General features: G+C 43.7%; 1 protein-coding gene across 11 annotated transcripts in view; it reads left to right on the top strand.

Moving 5' to 3' along the window:
* Positions 1-16128, top strand: part of ITPR1 (inositol 1,4,5-trisphosphate receptor type 1) — a 318713-nt gene that overhangs the window by 242606 nt on the left and 59979 nt on the right. For all 11 annotated transcript variants that reach the window (XM_025451109.3, XM_025451124.3, XM_025451147.3 and 8 more), the window contains 5 exons: positions 3384-3564; positions 5209-5462; positions 11069-11269; positions 12802-12912; positions 14594-14689. In XM_025451109.3, coding sequence (XP_025306894.3) covers positions 3384-3564; positions 5209-5462; positions 11069-11269; positions 12802-12912; positions 14594-14689 — 843 coding nt within the window. The remainder of the gene's footprint in view (positions 1-3383; positions 3565-5208; positions 5463-11068; positions 11270-12801; positions 12913-14593; positions 14690-16128) is intronic.

Genomic DNA, 16128 nt, shown 5'->3' with positions numbered 1-16128 from the left:
CCAACTCCAGCGACAGAATCTTCATGCTTTACTAACCATGCCCTAGCCACTTACAGGGATGCCTTCACTGTGGGGTGTTTACATTATACAGATGTGATGGTGGTACCAAAAAAAAAAAAAAAAAGACGATCAGTGGGCACTGTGCTAAGCACTTTGTGGGCACCGTGGCGGCCCTTCCACATGGGTTCAGAGAGGCTGAGTAACTTGCCTTTGGTCACCAAACTAGTGAGTGAGGGACCCAGGAGTCTGATTGGAAAGCCTGTCCTCTAACACCTTCATTAAAGAATCTTTTCCTTCCTTTGAGGCACTGGCAATATTTCTCTTATCTGATACTTAATAATAACCATGATAGAGCATACCTCTTATTTCAGCTTGATGGCTGGGTACCTCAGAGACTTGTGACTGCCCTGAATCATCTCTTTCACCTTCTAACCACCAGCCTTGTTAGGTCTGGTTCTCTGTGCTTATTCATGTCTCTGTACCCCAGTGTCTACTTTATTATTTTGTTGACCACACTCTGTTTATAAAGCTGCTTCAGATCCTTGAAGGACTAAGGACTGATATAAATAATGCAAAATAAATATACTGGCCATTGCAAAACATATATAGAAGTGTGTAATCCTGTCGCTTGCCCTTCTCCCGTTTCATAAGAGGTTCTCTTATTCTGACCCTATCAGTTGACATCTGTTGGGTTAACCAGCTAGACGTTAAGCAGTGCAGTTTGTAGCCAGTGATTGGTCTGCGCTGTGTTGCACTGTTACTGATGACAGATGGCAGGCTTTAGTTATTTATTTATTTGCCTACCTACTTAAAGTACATTTGGTTTTTTTAAGTGACCAGATTGTCCAAAGGATGCTTTTTAAGTTGCCTCCATGCAACAAGAAGACTTAATGGGGTAGCAACTAAAGTTCATTGCCCCAAGTGGCCACCTTCCAGTGCAGTCTCCCCCATGACCCCATGTGGGAGAGATATTCTATAACTTACCTTGGTAAAAAATGTAGTCACCATAATTAGGTGGTGATATGAGTTCTTCGTGCCCACATTTCTCCTTTTGTTTGTAGATGCATCAGCTCTCAAAGAAGTGAACAGTTAGAACTTGCTTTTTCATATTTGAGCAGTTTTCCAGAATTAATCTATGTCGGGGATTTACTTCTGGCACAGTCACTGAATATAAGCAGGGTCTGATTGAGAGGGTGTAGTTACGATGATCCATGAAGTATTGAGTTGTATTCATTCTTTCATCAAATGGTTAGGAAGCTCCTTCTATGTGTGGGGCTCCTCTGGGTGCTCTGGAGACAGCTGTGAAGCATACAGGTGAGGCACCTATCCTCTTGGAGTTTACACTGTATATAAGACCTACAGTAAGTAGGTGAATGACAAATACAACAGAGACCAGTGACTATGAAGAAAATAAAACAGGGCAGGGAAGAATAAGCAGTTTCTGGGTTGCTGCTTCCATAGGATTATCAGGATGGCCTCACTGGGGAGGTGATGTTAGTGGGAATACCAAAGCATGAGGGAACCCTAGCCTAGCCAAGGAACGAGCCAGGAAAAGCGAGGAGAGCAAAACAATGGCTCTGAGTGTCTGATACAATACTCTTTGCCAGCATTCTCTTGGGTCAGTTTCATAGGGATAAATGGCTATTTTGGTAAAAACATCCTTAGGGTGATTATTAAATTACTGCATCTTTTCCTTACTAGGCTACCAGTTTCATGGGGGGCAGGGTCTAGGCCTCTTTTTGCTCACTGTTGTATCTCCTATGATGGACGTAGTGCCCAACACATGACAAGTGCACAGTGAATGGCTGGAAGGATGAATATACAGATAGATGTATAGGTATGTGGATGAATGAGTAAATGGATGGAATGACAGATGGAGAGATGAAATAGTAAAAAACTGAAAAGAGGATTCAATGTGGTAAAGGGCAATGGAGGACGCTAAAGACTTGAGCTTGGTTCAAAGTGTGTGGGAGTCATGGAGGACTCTGACACATGCAGAATAAGGCAAAGCAGTAGGTAGGTGATGACTTGTACTGCCACTGGGAGTGGTTGGAGGGGAAAAGATAGAATCAGGGAGCACAAGTAGGAAGGACGGATCTTATGCTGTATATTGGAAACATCCAGAAGTAGGGAAGAACAGTGAGATGGAAAGGAAAGAACATAGTCAAGAAGTGCTTTGTAGGCAAATGAGACTAACATTTGTCAATGCAGCAAAGAGTCTAGTAGCTAGAAGAAGGGTCACAGTGACTACAGTTTCCTTTTGGCAAATGAAAACGTGGTGGCTCTCCTGGGGCATGCTGAATCTGGCAGCAAGTGTTGGGGGCCATGGAGGCAGGGTGAGATGGAGGAAGTAAGAGGCTATGACAGCTGATAAGATTCTACTTTTTTCTAAGATTGCAAGCCTAGGGCTACCTTTGGTAGAGAAATGCCATCTTTCTACATGGGGGAGGATATGAAATTGGCAGAAAGATCCAACTGGGAGAAGAAAATATATTGTTTAGAGCTTTGTTTTATTCCTCTGGAAATGACCGTATTGTATTTTTATGTAAATAATTCACAACAGCGTGGTGTTTGCAAAGGGGTGAAAAGAGAACACTCATAAATGAAGTTGAGACACCATATTGTGTTTTTACATCAACATTGTATACTCTTGCTTGTAGTGGGCCCAAAAACAAATGTGCATCCAAGAGGCAAGCTACCTGTTAACTTGGAGCTTCTTCATCTAACCATTTCTGACCTGTCCTTCAAGACCTGGTTTGAAAATCACCTTTTCTACAAAGATTCTGGGATCACTCTGGCCCACTGTCACCCTTGGCAGCTCTGAGCTTCTATGATGTAACTGTCTGTGTAGCTTCTGGAGCACTTGTTACTTACACATTTTTTTACTTATGGATTTGTCATCCTAACCTGCCATGGAGCCCTACAGGGGCAGGTAGCACATCTTACTCATCCATATATATTCACAGGGCTGTGCAAAGTGAAGGGGCTCACAGGAATCCTTAAACATAACACATGACAGGACCTGCAATAACCACCAAAAATACATTGTTTCCATTATTAATGGAGTTGTTTTGAGTGTGTGCAGGGGCTGCATCTTAATAGACTGGAATCTCCCATCACCCTTTAGCATGTGTCCCAAGCCTATATGACTGCTCATTAAAGACATCCCATGGCAGATTGCTTTAAAGTCTCTGTGTAGAAAATCTCAAGCCATACGATCCAGAGAGCGATAGTGCATGGGACCATGTTTAACTTTGGTCCAAACCTAGACTGTTTGTGAGGTTTTGCAGCAGGCTCTGATCTCTGTGAGGTTTTGGTGTCTTGAGTGGGATTGGATCACTGATCTGTCACAGTGTTGAAAATTTGTGGGTTTTCCATGGCAGCACTCCTTTTTCTGCCGGTTAACAGAAGATAAGAAGTCAGAAAAATTCTTCAAGGTCTTCTATGACCGAATGAAGGTCGCCCAGCAAGAAATCAAAGCAACAGTGACCGTGAACACCAGTGACTTGGGGAATAAAAAGAAAGATGATGAGACAGACAGGGATGCCCCATCACGGAAAAAAGGTAAGTGTGGCGTGGCCCTCCCTCCAGCTGGACCTCCAGTCTTTGAACTGTATTACGACTGAAGCTTTTGGGAGAAGCAAATCAGTCTGGTTATGATAGAATTCTTCCTAAGTAACCAGAGCTGAACTACCATGCATTGGTGGTTTTCCTTGTGTAAAAAATTTACATACCTTCTTCTTAGTCAAACTCAAGGTTTTATTGGCAGGAACTACTTTTATAATCTTTTCCTGTAATTTTCTATTCAATGTTAGGAAAAGTTAAAGAAGACATACACCTTGGGGGTGCCTGGGTGGTTTACTCGGTTAAGTGTCCGACTCTTAATTTCAGCTCAGGTTATGATCTCAGGGCTGTGGGATTGAGCCTCGCATCAGGCTCTGTGTGCAGCAGGGAGTCTTCTTAAGATTCTCTTCTCCTTCTCCCCAGTGCTTGTACGCTTTCATGCACACTTGCTCGCTCACTCTCTTTCCCTCTCAAATAAATAAATCTTAAAAAAAAAAAAAAAGGACACACATTTTAAACTGGGTATCCATCACTTAAATTCCCCCTTATTTTCGAAATTATTTGGAAGTTTCTAAAGCTTTTCATTCATGATGAATGAATGAAATCATTCATCACTCAAAGAGAAGTCATACTTGGAAGTAGGTAGATGCACCAGTGTTGGAATCAAATGGCTATGAGGAGGTTAATGAGCCACTCTGAGCCTGTTTCTTCAGGTTTAGAACTGGGCTTCTCAGACACAGCACATTTGGTATCTGGAGGATGAGTTGCTGGAGGGGCTGTCCTGTGCACTGTGGAATGTTTAACAGCATATGTGGCCTCTACCCAGTAGATGCCAGTAGCTTGCCCTGCAGCCGACTAGAAGTGTCCTCAGATTTTGCTAATTGTCCCCTGGGTGGGAGTGGGCACCAAATCAGCTCTAGTTTATAACTACTGGTCTAGAATGGGAAAGGTTAACATTTACTGAGTTACTCTCTATGAACTAGACACTGTTCAAAGTCCTTTACATCCTTTACTTCATGTAGAACTGAGGTTAACCCTGTAAAATAGAATTGTTAACCCCATTTTACAGATGGGGAAACTGAGGAGCGGAGGTTGAAATGTCCTTGTTAAGGCTATACAGCGAGTAGGCAGTAGAGTCAGGATTTGAACCTAGGGGCAGTCTGGCTACAGAGTGTCTCACTCTTCACTCTGATGCCTAGTTGCTCTGAGGATTTGATGCTGTGGTACTTGATGGGAACCACTCAATCAATTGTCACCATAACAGTAATTCGGGTTGCGGTCATTGTTATGTTGACCCTCTCAGAGGCTTCTCTAGTTAGAATCCACTGATGCTCTCCCCGTTTTGCAGATGAGGATGCTAAGGCCCAGAGCCACATAGGTTTGTGAGGCTGACAGAGCCAATACTAAAGCTTTTCCTCTAAAACAGTATAAGCATAGGTGAAATGTGAGAGCCATGAGCCAATGGGCAGAGCATGACTCCGTTTTAATCCTAAGGACTAAGAGAAGTGACTTCTTGGAGTGTTTGGCTAACCTTAAAGATTTCTAGTGAATACAAGGACTTACATTTTCTAATGTTATCTTTTGTGCAGTGGCTAGTACTCCTGAGGACTCAGCAACATTGAGTGTCTTATGTTTGCATTCTAGCCAAAGAGCCCTCGACACAAATAACAGAAGAGGCCCGAGATCAGCTCCTGGAAGCCTCTGCTGCCACCAGGAAAGCCTTCAGCAGCTTCAGGAGGGAGGCTGACCCCGATGACCACTACCAGTCCGGGGAAGGTGCCCAGGCCACGGCAGATAAGACCAAGGATGAGCTGGAAATGAGCGCGGTCATCACCATCATGCAGCCCATTCTCCGGTTCCTACAGCTTCTGTGCGAAAACCACAATCGAGACCTGCAGGTGAGGGCTGGCCCCTGGGAGTTACAGCTCCTCAGACATCTCTGCTCCCCTCACTGCCACCAGCTCCCCTCACTGCCACCAGCTTCCTTGAGTCAAGGATGGTTCTGACATCTGGGCAACTGACATGTTTCTTTGTCCTTCTTCCCTACCATCTCCACAGGGACAAGAACCAAATCTCTTGCTCACCAGTATAGGTACCTACTGTGTACATATTGAAATATGGGTATGTGGTAGCTTACCACTGTTTGGCACATAGATCCATAGGTAAGACTTGGATGGATGCACGAATGATTCTGATGAATCAGATGAATGATTAAATATACTAGACTTACAAAATCTGATACGTAGAAAGTCCTATTAAATATTTTTTGGTTGAATAAATGAAGTTGCCTTCCAGGGTTTTATACAATAGATGCCCAAATATATGTGTTTAACTGATTATTCCAGAAATCTTTTGTTCACTTTTTTATTGATGTTGGGATGATAACAATGGCTGAGGTATCAGGCACTTAGGATATCTTGGATGCTAAGTGTTGCTGACATCATTATATTCATTTTATAGATAAGGGAACTGAGGTTCAGGGCATAAAGTAGAGAACCAGGACTTGAACCCAGGCCGTCTGACAGTGGAACTCATGTGATCAACCACCATGTTAAGATAGCATATTTTCTCCCTTACAGTTTCCCCACCAGCAAAGCCTATATGGAAAGGGCTCAGGATGGATTCCAGAGATGTTTCTTTCTACTGAATGAGCATAGATCTATGGAGCCAATCACTCCCCAGGGAAAACATGCTAGAGCACCAGGTCCTTGGCCATTGCCTGGTTTTGCTTCTGGCTTTGGGAAAAACACCCCTCTCTGCCTAAAAGGGATTGTGGATTAGTAACAAAAGTGTGTCTGAACAACTCCACTAAGATAGAATATTTCTTCCTAAAATAAACAAGTTGACAGTGGTAGTTCAGTTACTTGTATAATTATGGTGTGAAAAGGAAGCAGTGGCAAAGACAAGGTGCATATTTCCCTTCCCAACTTTATTCATCAGGTGATTTGATGGTCTTTCACATGTCACCTGTGGCCAGACCCTTTGGGGCTGCCACCGTAAATCACTCATACTTCAACCTTGCCATATAATCTGTGCCTGGATAAGTTGAGTAAGAAAATACATTGTTAAACAGTAAGACAGAACAGGGAAAAGGAACTGGGTGAAGTTTGCAGTATTAATAATTTCTACACTGATATTTAATTTTAATCAAATTGGTCTGAGCCTGAGCTTTGAAAAGGCAGGTATATTCAAGGTCATCCATCAGCCAAATATGGCCCATATTTAAAAATGAAAGAATTTCCTACAGGCCCCATTGGGCTCTTTTTTCACATTGCTGTTCATTCATTTCCTCCATTGACCTTCCCTGCTTGATCCCTATGTCTGAGTGTGGGGTTCTGGCTGTTTTTCTTTTCTTGCCTATTGCTCAAATATTCCTACTTTGGACTTAGACCACATTGGCCCTAGATCACTGGGACTGCCTAGCTCAGCTGGGTAGAACAAAGTATTCATGACTCAAAGATCCAGGGATTGCTTGTTGTCTCATTGGCTGGCATTCTGTCTGCAGGCCAACTGTGCCCTCTCCACCTTCCATATGTACACCATTAGTCATGAGGGAGACTGGCCAAGGGAGTGGGAATGACACCATGGAAAGCCAGGCTGTCCCACCAGCAAGAAAGCAAAGCCAACTGTGGCATCTTTGTGGATGGAGGGACCTCCCTGCTCCTGGGGCTATTTCTAGCTGAGCTTGGTGGTCACTGCCCTGTACTATTCCCTCATACTGCTGTTACTGGTCTCCACCCACCTTGGGCTCCAAAGGGAAGTGGGTTGAGACCGTGCCTATGCATGTATGTTTATTTCATCATCTGGGTGAATACTTGCTCTGTGCTCGGCATTGGTGGTGACAGAGACCTCACCCCTTCCCATACAGAGCTGAGAGTCTCAGGCAGGAGCCACTCGGGGAAACCCAAGATGCTGTGCAGCATGATAAGTACCATAGTGGTATCATCCCAGGGGTTTTGTGGGTTCATAGCAGGCAAACCAATCCACTATGCTGGGTCTAGGCTTGTCAGAGGACTTGATAACTGCCGAGTTCTAAGCTAACACAAGACTGACTGGAATAGAATCCATCCACGAATGTCAGAGGGTCAGTCCTGATGTGCTTGTCTCCAGCCTGGTCTGCTTTCATGGACCTGTTCTGACTCTTCCACTGTACCCCCTGATTTTCCTTCTTTACCACCATACCCAGCGTCCGCTGTGGAAGTAGAGTAATGCTTTCATTGAGTCAATTTGCCTTTCCTGTTTGGAAGTTTTCAGTTTTAGTTTCGTACTGTAGCTCTTCACAAAACTGTCCTTGGAACTAAGACGCTAAGAACCCCGAGGACAGACGCACCTTCTAATGAGTCTTTCCAAAACTTGATTCTCCAACACATCGCTCTGTGGAAAATAGTACTAGGGGAAAGGAAAGCATATGGTATATTTTAATATATTTTTTAAAAGTCTTAGCAACTTAATCTTTGAAAGTATCATAAGCATTATCCATGTCAATGGTTTTATACTTTTTTGGTTTTGGCCACAGAATCCTTTAAGATCTTATGCAGAAATGTACTAAGTAAAGCAGATGAGAGCAAAGCTGCTCTCTTCAGAGTAAGAAACTACAGAGTGTGAGAACTTTCCTTTCCTCCCTTACCTACCAGGGCCCTGAGAGGTGTTGCATTTCAGGAATCCCTTAGGATGCAGGGACCAGTTGGAAAACCAATGATCTGAACCAGTGGTTCACAAATGAAGGTTAGAATCATCTTTAAAGACTCCCACTGTGTCATACACACTGAGATGTTGATAAAATTGCTCTGATAGGATGACATTTGTAGAAATCTGGTTCTTAAAATGATAGTTTTGAGTGGGGTTCACCTACTCTGAATGCCACCCTGTTGGCAGAGTCCCAGAACAGATGGTGGATCTCTGGGTCAGGGTTTTCTTGTGTACTAAAGGGAGGAGAAGACCTTCTCATCATGACAGAATTACTGTCCCCACCCCTGGTATAAAGAAGTACAGATAAGCTCCAAGAGAGAAGGAATCTGGCCTTTTGAAGTTGCCCAGCATTTCTTGTCATATTTATAACCTTAACTTTCCTGTTAGTAAATGTTTAGTAGAGATAAGGCCACTGCCTTTGGCTTTGCCAAACAGGCAGTTGCTGCCTTAAGCAAGCTTTGTCCACAGAGGTAAGAATGGGAAGAACTATTCTTGAGACATTTTGCCTGTGCTTTCTATCTTTCTCCTGAGGGGTTGGCTTGTTTCATCTGGCTTAAGGAATGCAGGTCTCTTGCTACTGACATCTGTATGAGAACAGGCTTGAAGTCTTTCTTAATTCACCCATCTTGACTTGATCCCTGGCCCTCCAAGGAAAACCACAAAAAGAACAGTGTTTCCCTAGCTTAAACATGGCAAGGTGGTGTGTGCAAAGGGTGAAATCGACTCCGTGAATGTAGAAAGAGTCCCTGTTAGCCTCCTAGTGATTGGCATCCCTCTATTTTTGTAGAGGACAAAGGAAATGGATCTCAGCTAGGGAAGGAGAGATTCTGGCTTGACACTCTGCAAAGGCCATAAGCTATGGGAGAGGCTTTCAAGAAAGGGCAGCCACTTAACCTTCATGGGTAGTTGAAACATAATAGGCTTGAGGACTTTACAAGTCCCCTTTTCTCCTATCCATTCAATTTAATTCAGATTATTTTAGCCAGTGTTTATGACACACCTGGCATGTGCCAGTCACTGTGCTAGCTGCCAGACACTTCAAGCTATCAGCATGGTCCTGGGTGAAGCTGACAGATACCCCTATAAGCACATGATGAAATGTAAGGAGGGCTAAGAGAGGTGTGTGCCATTCTCCGATCTCATTGGAGTCAGGATGGAGCCTCAGGAGGGCTTCCTGAAACAAATGGCTTGGGACTCCATCCTGAAGGAAGAGGAGTTCATCAGGGTAGAGATCGGGGGAGAGTGATAGGCAGAGGGAATGGTGTGCCTAAAGCCCCAGAGAAAAGAGAATGAAGAGTGCTTGAAGAATAGGAAGAAGCTCATTGCTGCCTGGCAGAGAAGGGCATGGTGGGAGCAGTGATGTCACTGAGCAGAAAGGGTTATGTTGGTAGCAATGATGTCACTGAGCAGAGGGGGGGCATGGTGGTAATGATGATGTTACCGAGCAAGGGGGGCATAGTGGGAGCAGTGATGTTACTGAGCAGGAAAGGGGGCATGGTGGCAGCCGTGATGTCCTTGAGCAGAGAGGGGGGCATGGTGTGAGCAGTATGAGTTTGAGTCTCATTTCTTTTGAGAAGTAAATGGCCTGGAGAGCCATGCTATGAGTTTCAGCCTTGGACAGCCGGGCTCTCTCCTGCCCTCTTCCTGAAGACTTCTCCCTCTTTCTCTGCAGGATGAGGAGCTCAACTGGGCCCTCAAGCAGGTAGCATCTTTCCATATTGGCACATATGGACCTACCATAGTGTTTCTAAGTTGTAATATTAGATGATGTTGGTATACTGTATCTAACTACTCCCCAGTTGATGGACATTTAAGTTGTTTCCAGTTCTTCACTGTCACAAACAGTGCTGTAGGGAATATCTAATACATACTTTGTGAATAGAAGTCAGTATTTTTTTTTTTTTAGAAGTCAGTATTTTATAGAAGTGGAATTACTACCATGTCAAAGGTCACATTTATTTTATATCTTTTTATAGTACCAGTCTTCTGTGATAAATAAACATGTAACTTTTATAACTGCTTAAAAGAATTTTTGCAGTTAATTTTTGCTTCTTTTCAAGAAGAGATTTAAGAGTCTCTGACAAAAATCTCTTCTTCATCAAAATAGATTCTGCTTTGTGAGGTGGTTGAATGTGGTTTACTTGATTTTGTGGAGGAAGTACGTGCTTTTTTGTCTCTTGTTAACATTATGGGTTTAGCTGGAGGACATCTGTTTGGGCACATGCACATAAGAACACATTTACTCATTCTTGCCTCTTCCTTTAATAATTCATGAGAATGGCCATAAAAGATAACCTAAGTTTCTACCATGGCAATGGGCTTAAGTCAGCCTGTAACACCTTATTTTGTGATGAACCATCCCTAGTACTAGACTCTGGGCATTCAGTATCCAGACTACACCATCATCTTCTAAACATAAGCATTGCCCTTTGAAATGTCAAATTCCTCTGAACCTAATACCTAGTGGGAGAGACATGGACTGGAGTAGGAAAAAGAGAAAGGGGAACTCAAAAAGGCTTTAGGTGTCTGTCAAGGAGGAGCCCTCCTACACAGTATCACATAGAAAAGCACCTTGGAGAATAAGCTGCAGTGTTTGGTGTCCATTGCCATAGACCAAATCCACAGTTGACCATCATGGAGGCTGTCTCTTCTCTCCAGTGCTATATCTCTCTGCATAACTGCTGATCAATTGAGGGCATCAACCAATTAAATACTAACAAAATGGCCATATGAATGACCTTTTCTTTCTTCTCTCTGACTTTGCCCCCTCCCTACCGCCCCCCCTCCCCGCCATCTGGGGACTGCCTAATTGTAGAACTTCCTTCGTTGCCAAAATAACAAGACCAACTACAATTTGGTGTGTGAGACGCTGCAGTTCCTGGACTGTATTTGTGGAAGCACTACTGGAGGTCTTGGTCTTCTCGGGCTCTATATAAATGAAAAGAACGTAGCCCTCATCAACCAAACCCTGGAAAGTCTGACTGAATACTGTCAAGGACCATGCCATGAGAACCAGGTACCTCCATTTTTATTTGGGGGTGGGAAAAAGAAGTTGTTCATCATTTTGGAAATGTTGACAGGAACTAGTTCAGAAGTCACATAACATTGCCTGTTGGCCTAGGAAGTCACTAGAACTGGAGGTCTTTTATACAGCAGTCAAGGAGGAGCTATGGTGCTTTATCATGCTTCAGAACTGGCCTAATCAGAGACATTACCAGGCTTGTCCTTGGTATCCATGCATGGCATAGCATATCTTGGCTTGATTTTGTTTGATTGTCCAAATTTGGGTAACTTGACTAGGAGTAGATAATAAAGTTGGAGTTAAATTAAAGACCAGAAGGCTGGGCTCTATTTTAAATGCTAGGAAAAGGTTTAAACCTAGCTAGAGAGAGAAACCTCGTTACCCACAAGACAGCTTGAACAATATGAGGAAACGTTCAGTTGAGATTTTTAACACCACAGACATTCAGAGAAAAGAAAGCCCCATCAGTCCTGATGTTGGCCTCTCAAGAAGTAGATTTTTAGAGGGGAACTCAATCATATCTTCAGTAGAATGTCTATTGCTTATCTGTGACTTGTTGCAGACTTTGTGAGTTTTTGCATTAGTACTAGTGATGATTATGATTTTTAACTCTAATTTTGGCTTCATCCTGGCTGAAGGGGATAGACTAAGTCTGAAATTGCCAGTTCTAAATCCATTTGAATAGTGAAGGTGTGATACACTGTGTTACTTGGGGAGCAAGGCCAGGACCTTCACTCAGGGGAGAAGAGTGGCTGACAAAAGGGACAACTCATTGTGTATCAAACACCTGGTCATAGTTGGCTATAAATATGAGGTTAGCATGTGTTGGATCCACTTTCCTTACTTGGTTCGCTGATGAGACAGATGGTGTAGTCAAAGTTAAAATGAAAAGGAACAAGAAAAATTACAACAGGCTTGGGGAAGAAGGTTTTATCTAACATGTAAGTGAATTTCCTTATAATCTCAAGTTTGCTTTTCTGCCAAACAGAGGTCTGTTAAAAGGAACATATTGGAGTAGATTCTGCTGCAAATGGGGACCCTTACCTGGGGGAAGATGATTAATTTGAGTATTGTGTGAATTAAACAGGAAACGTGTTTTCCAGGCTTAGGCCTTAAGCGAGAATATGAAGTATGAAGACCAAGTGCTATAGAGAGAATGGAACACACCTTTAAAGGGGAAAACAGGGCTCAGAACCCAGAATCAGTCACACACCGTATTTTCCCTTAAGAACAAAAGCCAACCTTACTGCACTATTTGGATTAGACACGAGCAATTTATCAGTTACAGTGCATGGGGACTTTCCTGCTGTTTACTGTTAATTCTGAAACTAGCGATTTTCATCTGTCTTTTATTTTTACCACTTTCTCACGGAAAATTTGCAGCTCTCCCCTTGAGACATTACTGGGAGTGGCAAGAATTGTGTTGAAATAGCAGTTCAGCCTGTTGGCTTTTGACATCTGATTTATGACCAGCATTTGTGTAAATGTCTGTGTGTGTGTGTGTGTGTGTGTGTGTGTTTCCTCAGAACTGCATAGCCACCCATGAATCCAATGGCATTGACATCATCACAGCTCTGATCCTCAATGACATCAATCCTTTGGGAAAGAAGAGGATGGACCTTGTGTTAGAACTGAAGGCAAGTAGGAATTGAAAGCAAAAGACAGTAGCATGTGAAAATAGTCACTTTTGTGTTTTGCTTCCACACGTGAGACGATCAATGTTGCAAAACTAAATACAGGCAGTTCTTTGAGACTAAATGAATGATCCATGTTGTAGGTTCTGACTAAAATGCAAAAATTCAGTCTTCCCCTGCAAATAAGGGTCTTAGGACGGGATACCACCTCCAATATTGATTTCTTAAGCATATCCCCAAAGAAGAAAACCCTCATTTGCATTTAGAGGTTCCAAAGATTATTTAATAGTCCAAAGACCTCTCGGTGTCCGGAGTGTATTTCAAAATGTGTTAGCCTCACTGAGCTATTTCCTTTTAAACCATTCCCATGTTGGGGCATGTTGAGATCTGTCCTCTGTCTTACACCGGTACCCAGCAGTAAGCACTTTGTCACTGTCACAGAACTGCCTATAACTGCAGGGTTTAGCTGAAAAGCTGATCTGTGTCGATTGCATAAACAGTGTCATGGGAAAGAAAGGTCATTAAGGGAAGGTGTTAACACAAAAGTCCACAAGAATTGCACCATTATTTTTATTTTTCCTTTAGTATTTATAACTAAGAGTCCAAATTGATAGCTAATTTGACTTGGATGTGTGATTTAAATGGATTTCTTTGTGAGTCTACTATTTTTAATTCCTTTGACCACATGTGTTGTAGAATTGACTTGAACATCATTCAAGCTCATGCACCTGGCTCCCATTTATCAGAATGTATATGATGAGAGCCTGAAATGAACAGAATTTTATGGGCTATTGATCACCCTTGCAGTGACTTTTTCAACTAAACAATCTGTGGATTGCGATAGAGATCTGTGTGCTCTGAAAAGCCACCATTTGATACCACAGCATCCTGACTGAATGCCTCTGACCTGTACTTGGGAAGGAAAAAAAATACTGCCCCCTCTTATGCAAAATAGCAGGAACTTTCCAATCCTATACACAAAGCAGCATACAGGTTATCCTAGGCCCAGGATCTAAAATGAGGTCAAGCCAAGAAGTGCAGGTTATGGGCACGTGAAAACTTTGAATGTAATGGGAAATTTGGATTTGGCATGCATACAGTGCTCTTTTGGGTCACTTTTGTTAACTGGTATCAGCTATACTCTCATTATAATATTAGGGGTTATGAGAGCTGATTGTAATACTTTAAGAACAGTACTGTTTAAAAAAAAAAAAAAAAAAAAAAAGAACAGTACTGTTTTAATTGCCTGCCTTCTCTGCCCCACAAGGCTGAATAACAAGGTTTAAAGCCACACCTGCCCCGAAGGCATCATGGGTCCATGTAGCGGTCCTTCCTGACCGTTGTCATCATAAGGTTGCCAATACACCCACAAGCACCCATGTTTAAGTTCCCAATTTCCATTAGGATTTGTGTCAACTAACATTAGGGAGAGCAATGCCCAAACGATTATGCTCTTCCGTGACCCAAAGCAGATTCTGCAGTTACGGTTTTGGGGTCTGCAGTGGCACGTTCCCTGTCGCGTGCAGCTGAGTTTTGCCATACCGGACCCGTGGCTCTGCCATAGGATGAAACGTCTGTCTATCCAGCCAGGATGCAGCACTCACCGCAACTGGGCACACACAGTCAGGCCAGCCACCCCAAGCTGCTCCGCTCCATTTTCTCCTCCCTTTGTTTGTCCAATTAGAACAACGCTTCCAAGTTGCTGCTGGCCATCATGGAGAGCAGGCACGACAGCGAGAACGCAGAGAGGATACTTTACAACATGCGGCCGAAGGAACTGGTGAGTAGATGGCCGATGGCCTGGCCGTGACACCAAGCAGAGGCAGAGCAGTATTTGTGGCAGAAAGAGAATCCGTTTCCTTGAGTTTTCTTAAAGATGCCAAAGATTAGAAATCTAAGGAGAGCACACACAGCCCCATTCGGCCGCCGCCCGCCCTCACCTCCTCCTTACCCCTCTTGAGAGCCAGGGCGGCGAGTGCACTGGAGGCCTAGCAACCTGGAGTTCAGGTCCACAGCTCTCCCTTTCTGCCAGGTCACCTTGGGCGGGCACCTGACCGCTCTGAGCTACTGTTGTCTCATCCCTAAAAAGATGATAATATCATGTTGGCCGGAGGGTGATTCTGAAGACTAAACGAGGACTAGGAATCAGGCCCCTGACATAGCACCCGGCACACCATCCGCCCTCCTCCACCCCCGTGAACTGTAGAGCTCCTTTCTCCTCCTTTTCCTCATTGGCTACTGCTCTAAAGAATCCCCATCTCTTCCGGGGGCCAATAGTCTGGGCAACAGAAGGGTTTTCCTTGGGTGCCAATGTTTGGGTTTTGTTTTTTCTTAAAAAACAAATTTTGTTTATTTTTGAAAGGTGATATTCACAATGGGCTGTGATTTCCAGGGTGAGGGTTAGTGCTGCAACCTGGCAGCTCTCGGAGACAGTGAAATGAGCTGAGGACAGAACTCTGTTTGGACTTTTTCCCACACAAACTGTAACTGACAGAAGTAAATGAGAACACTAAAACTTTTCTGTCGCCTGGTGACCTGTGTGCACTGGGGGCTGGGCTAAAGTCCCTTCATGTATCCCTTGAAATAAAGTTAACAGTGAGCCCAGCTCTTTGATCTCTGAGGTCAGGAATGAGTTCTCAGCCTGAGATGGACACCATCTCTGAGTTTATATAATAGCTTATGTAACTGAGGGGTTGGTGGGGGCGCTCAAGGCATCCCTCATGAGTAGAGACAGAATGACTTCACAGAGACCTCATTCCAACTCTCATGGACCAACAACATGCCCCCATCTTGGTGGGGGGGTGGGTGGGTGGGTAATGTGAACACCCAGGGCTGTGGTGCCACAGGCTTCTGGGTGGCCCCCTTGTGGTTGGAGAACATCATTCCCAGCTCACAGGAAGAGTCAAAGGCTTCCTGGAACAAATACGGTTCTAAGAATCCACATAGAAGAGAAACTCTAATGTCTAGGACACACCTGCATATATGTGCATGCACATGCATGTGTGCGCACATCTATATTCTTGCCCCCACATCCCGTGCAACATGTCTATTCATTTTGGTATTAGAACTAACAGGAAATCCAGCTCAGAGAGCGAGCCTCTCAAGGGTCTTTTCTCTAAAATTATTTCAGGGCCTGACCTGATGTGAGTATAGAAATGTGTGACCCTCCGCATGCTTGCTCTGAGATAATGAAAAATAGAGAATGGCCTTCTGGCAATG

The sequence above is a fragment of the Canis lupus genome, chromosome 20 (assembly GCF_003254725.2).
Source record: "Canis lupus dingo isolate Sandy chromosome 20, ASM325472v2, whole genome shotgun sequence".
Taxonomy (NCBI): Eukaryota; Metazoa; Chordata; class Mammalia; order Carnivora; family Canidae; genus Canis; species Canis lupus.
Note: the sequence above shows the minus strand (reverse complement) of the source record. Positions and strands in the feature narration are given on the sequence as shown.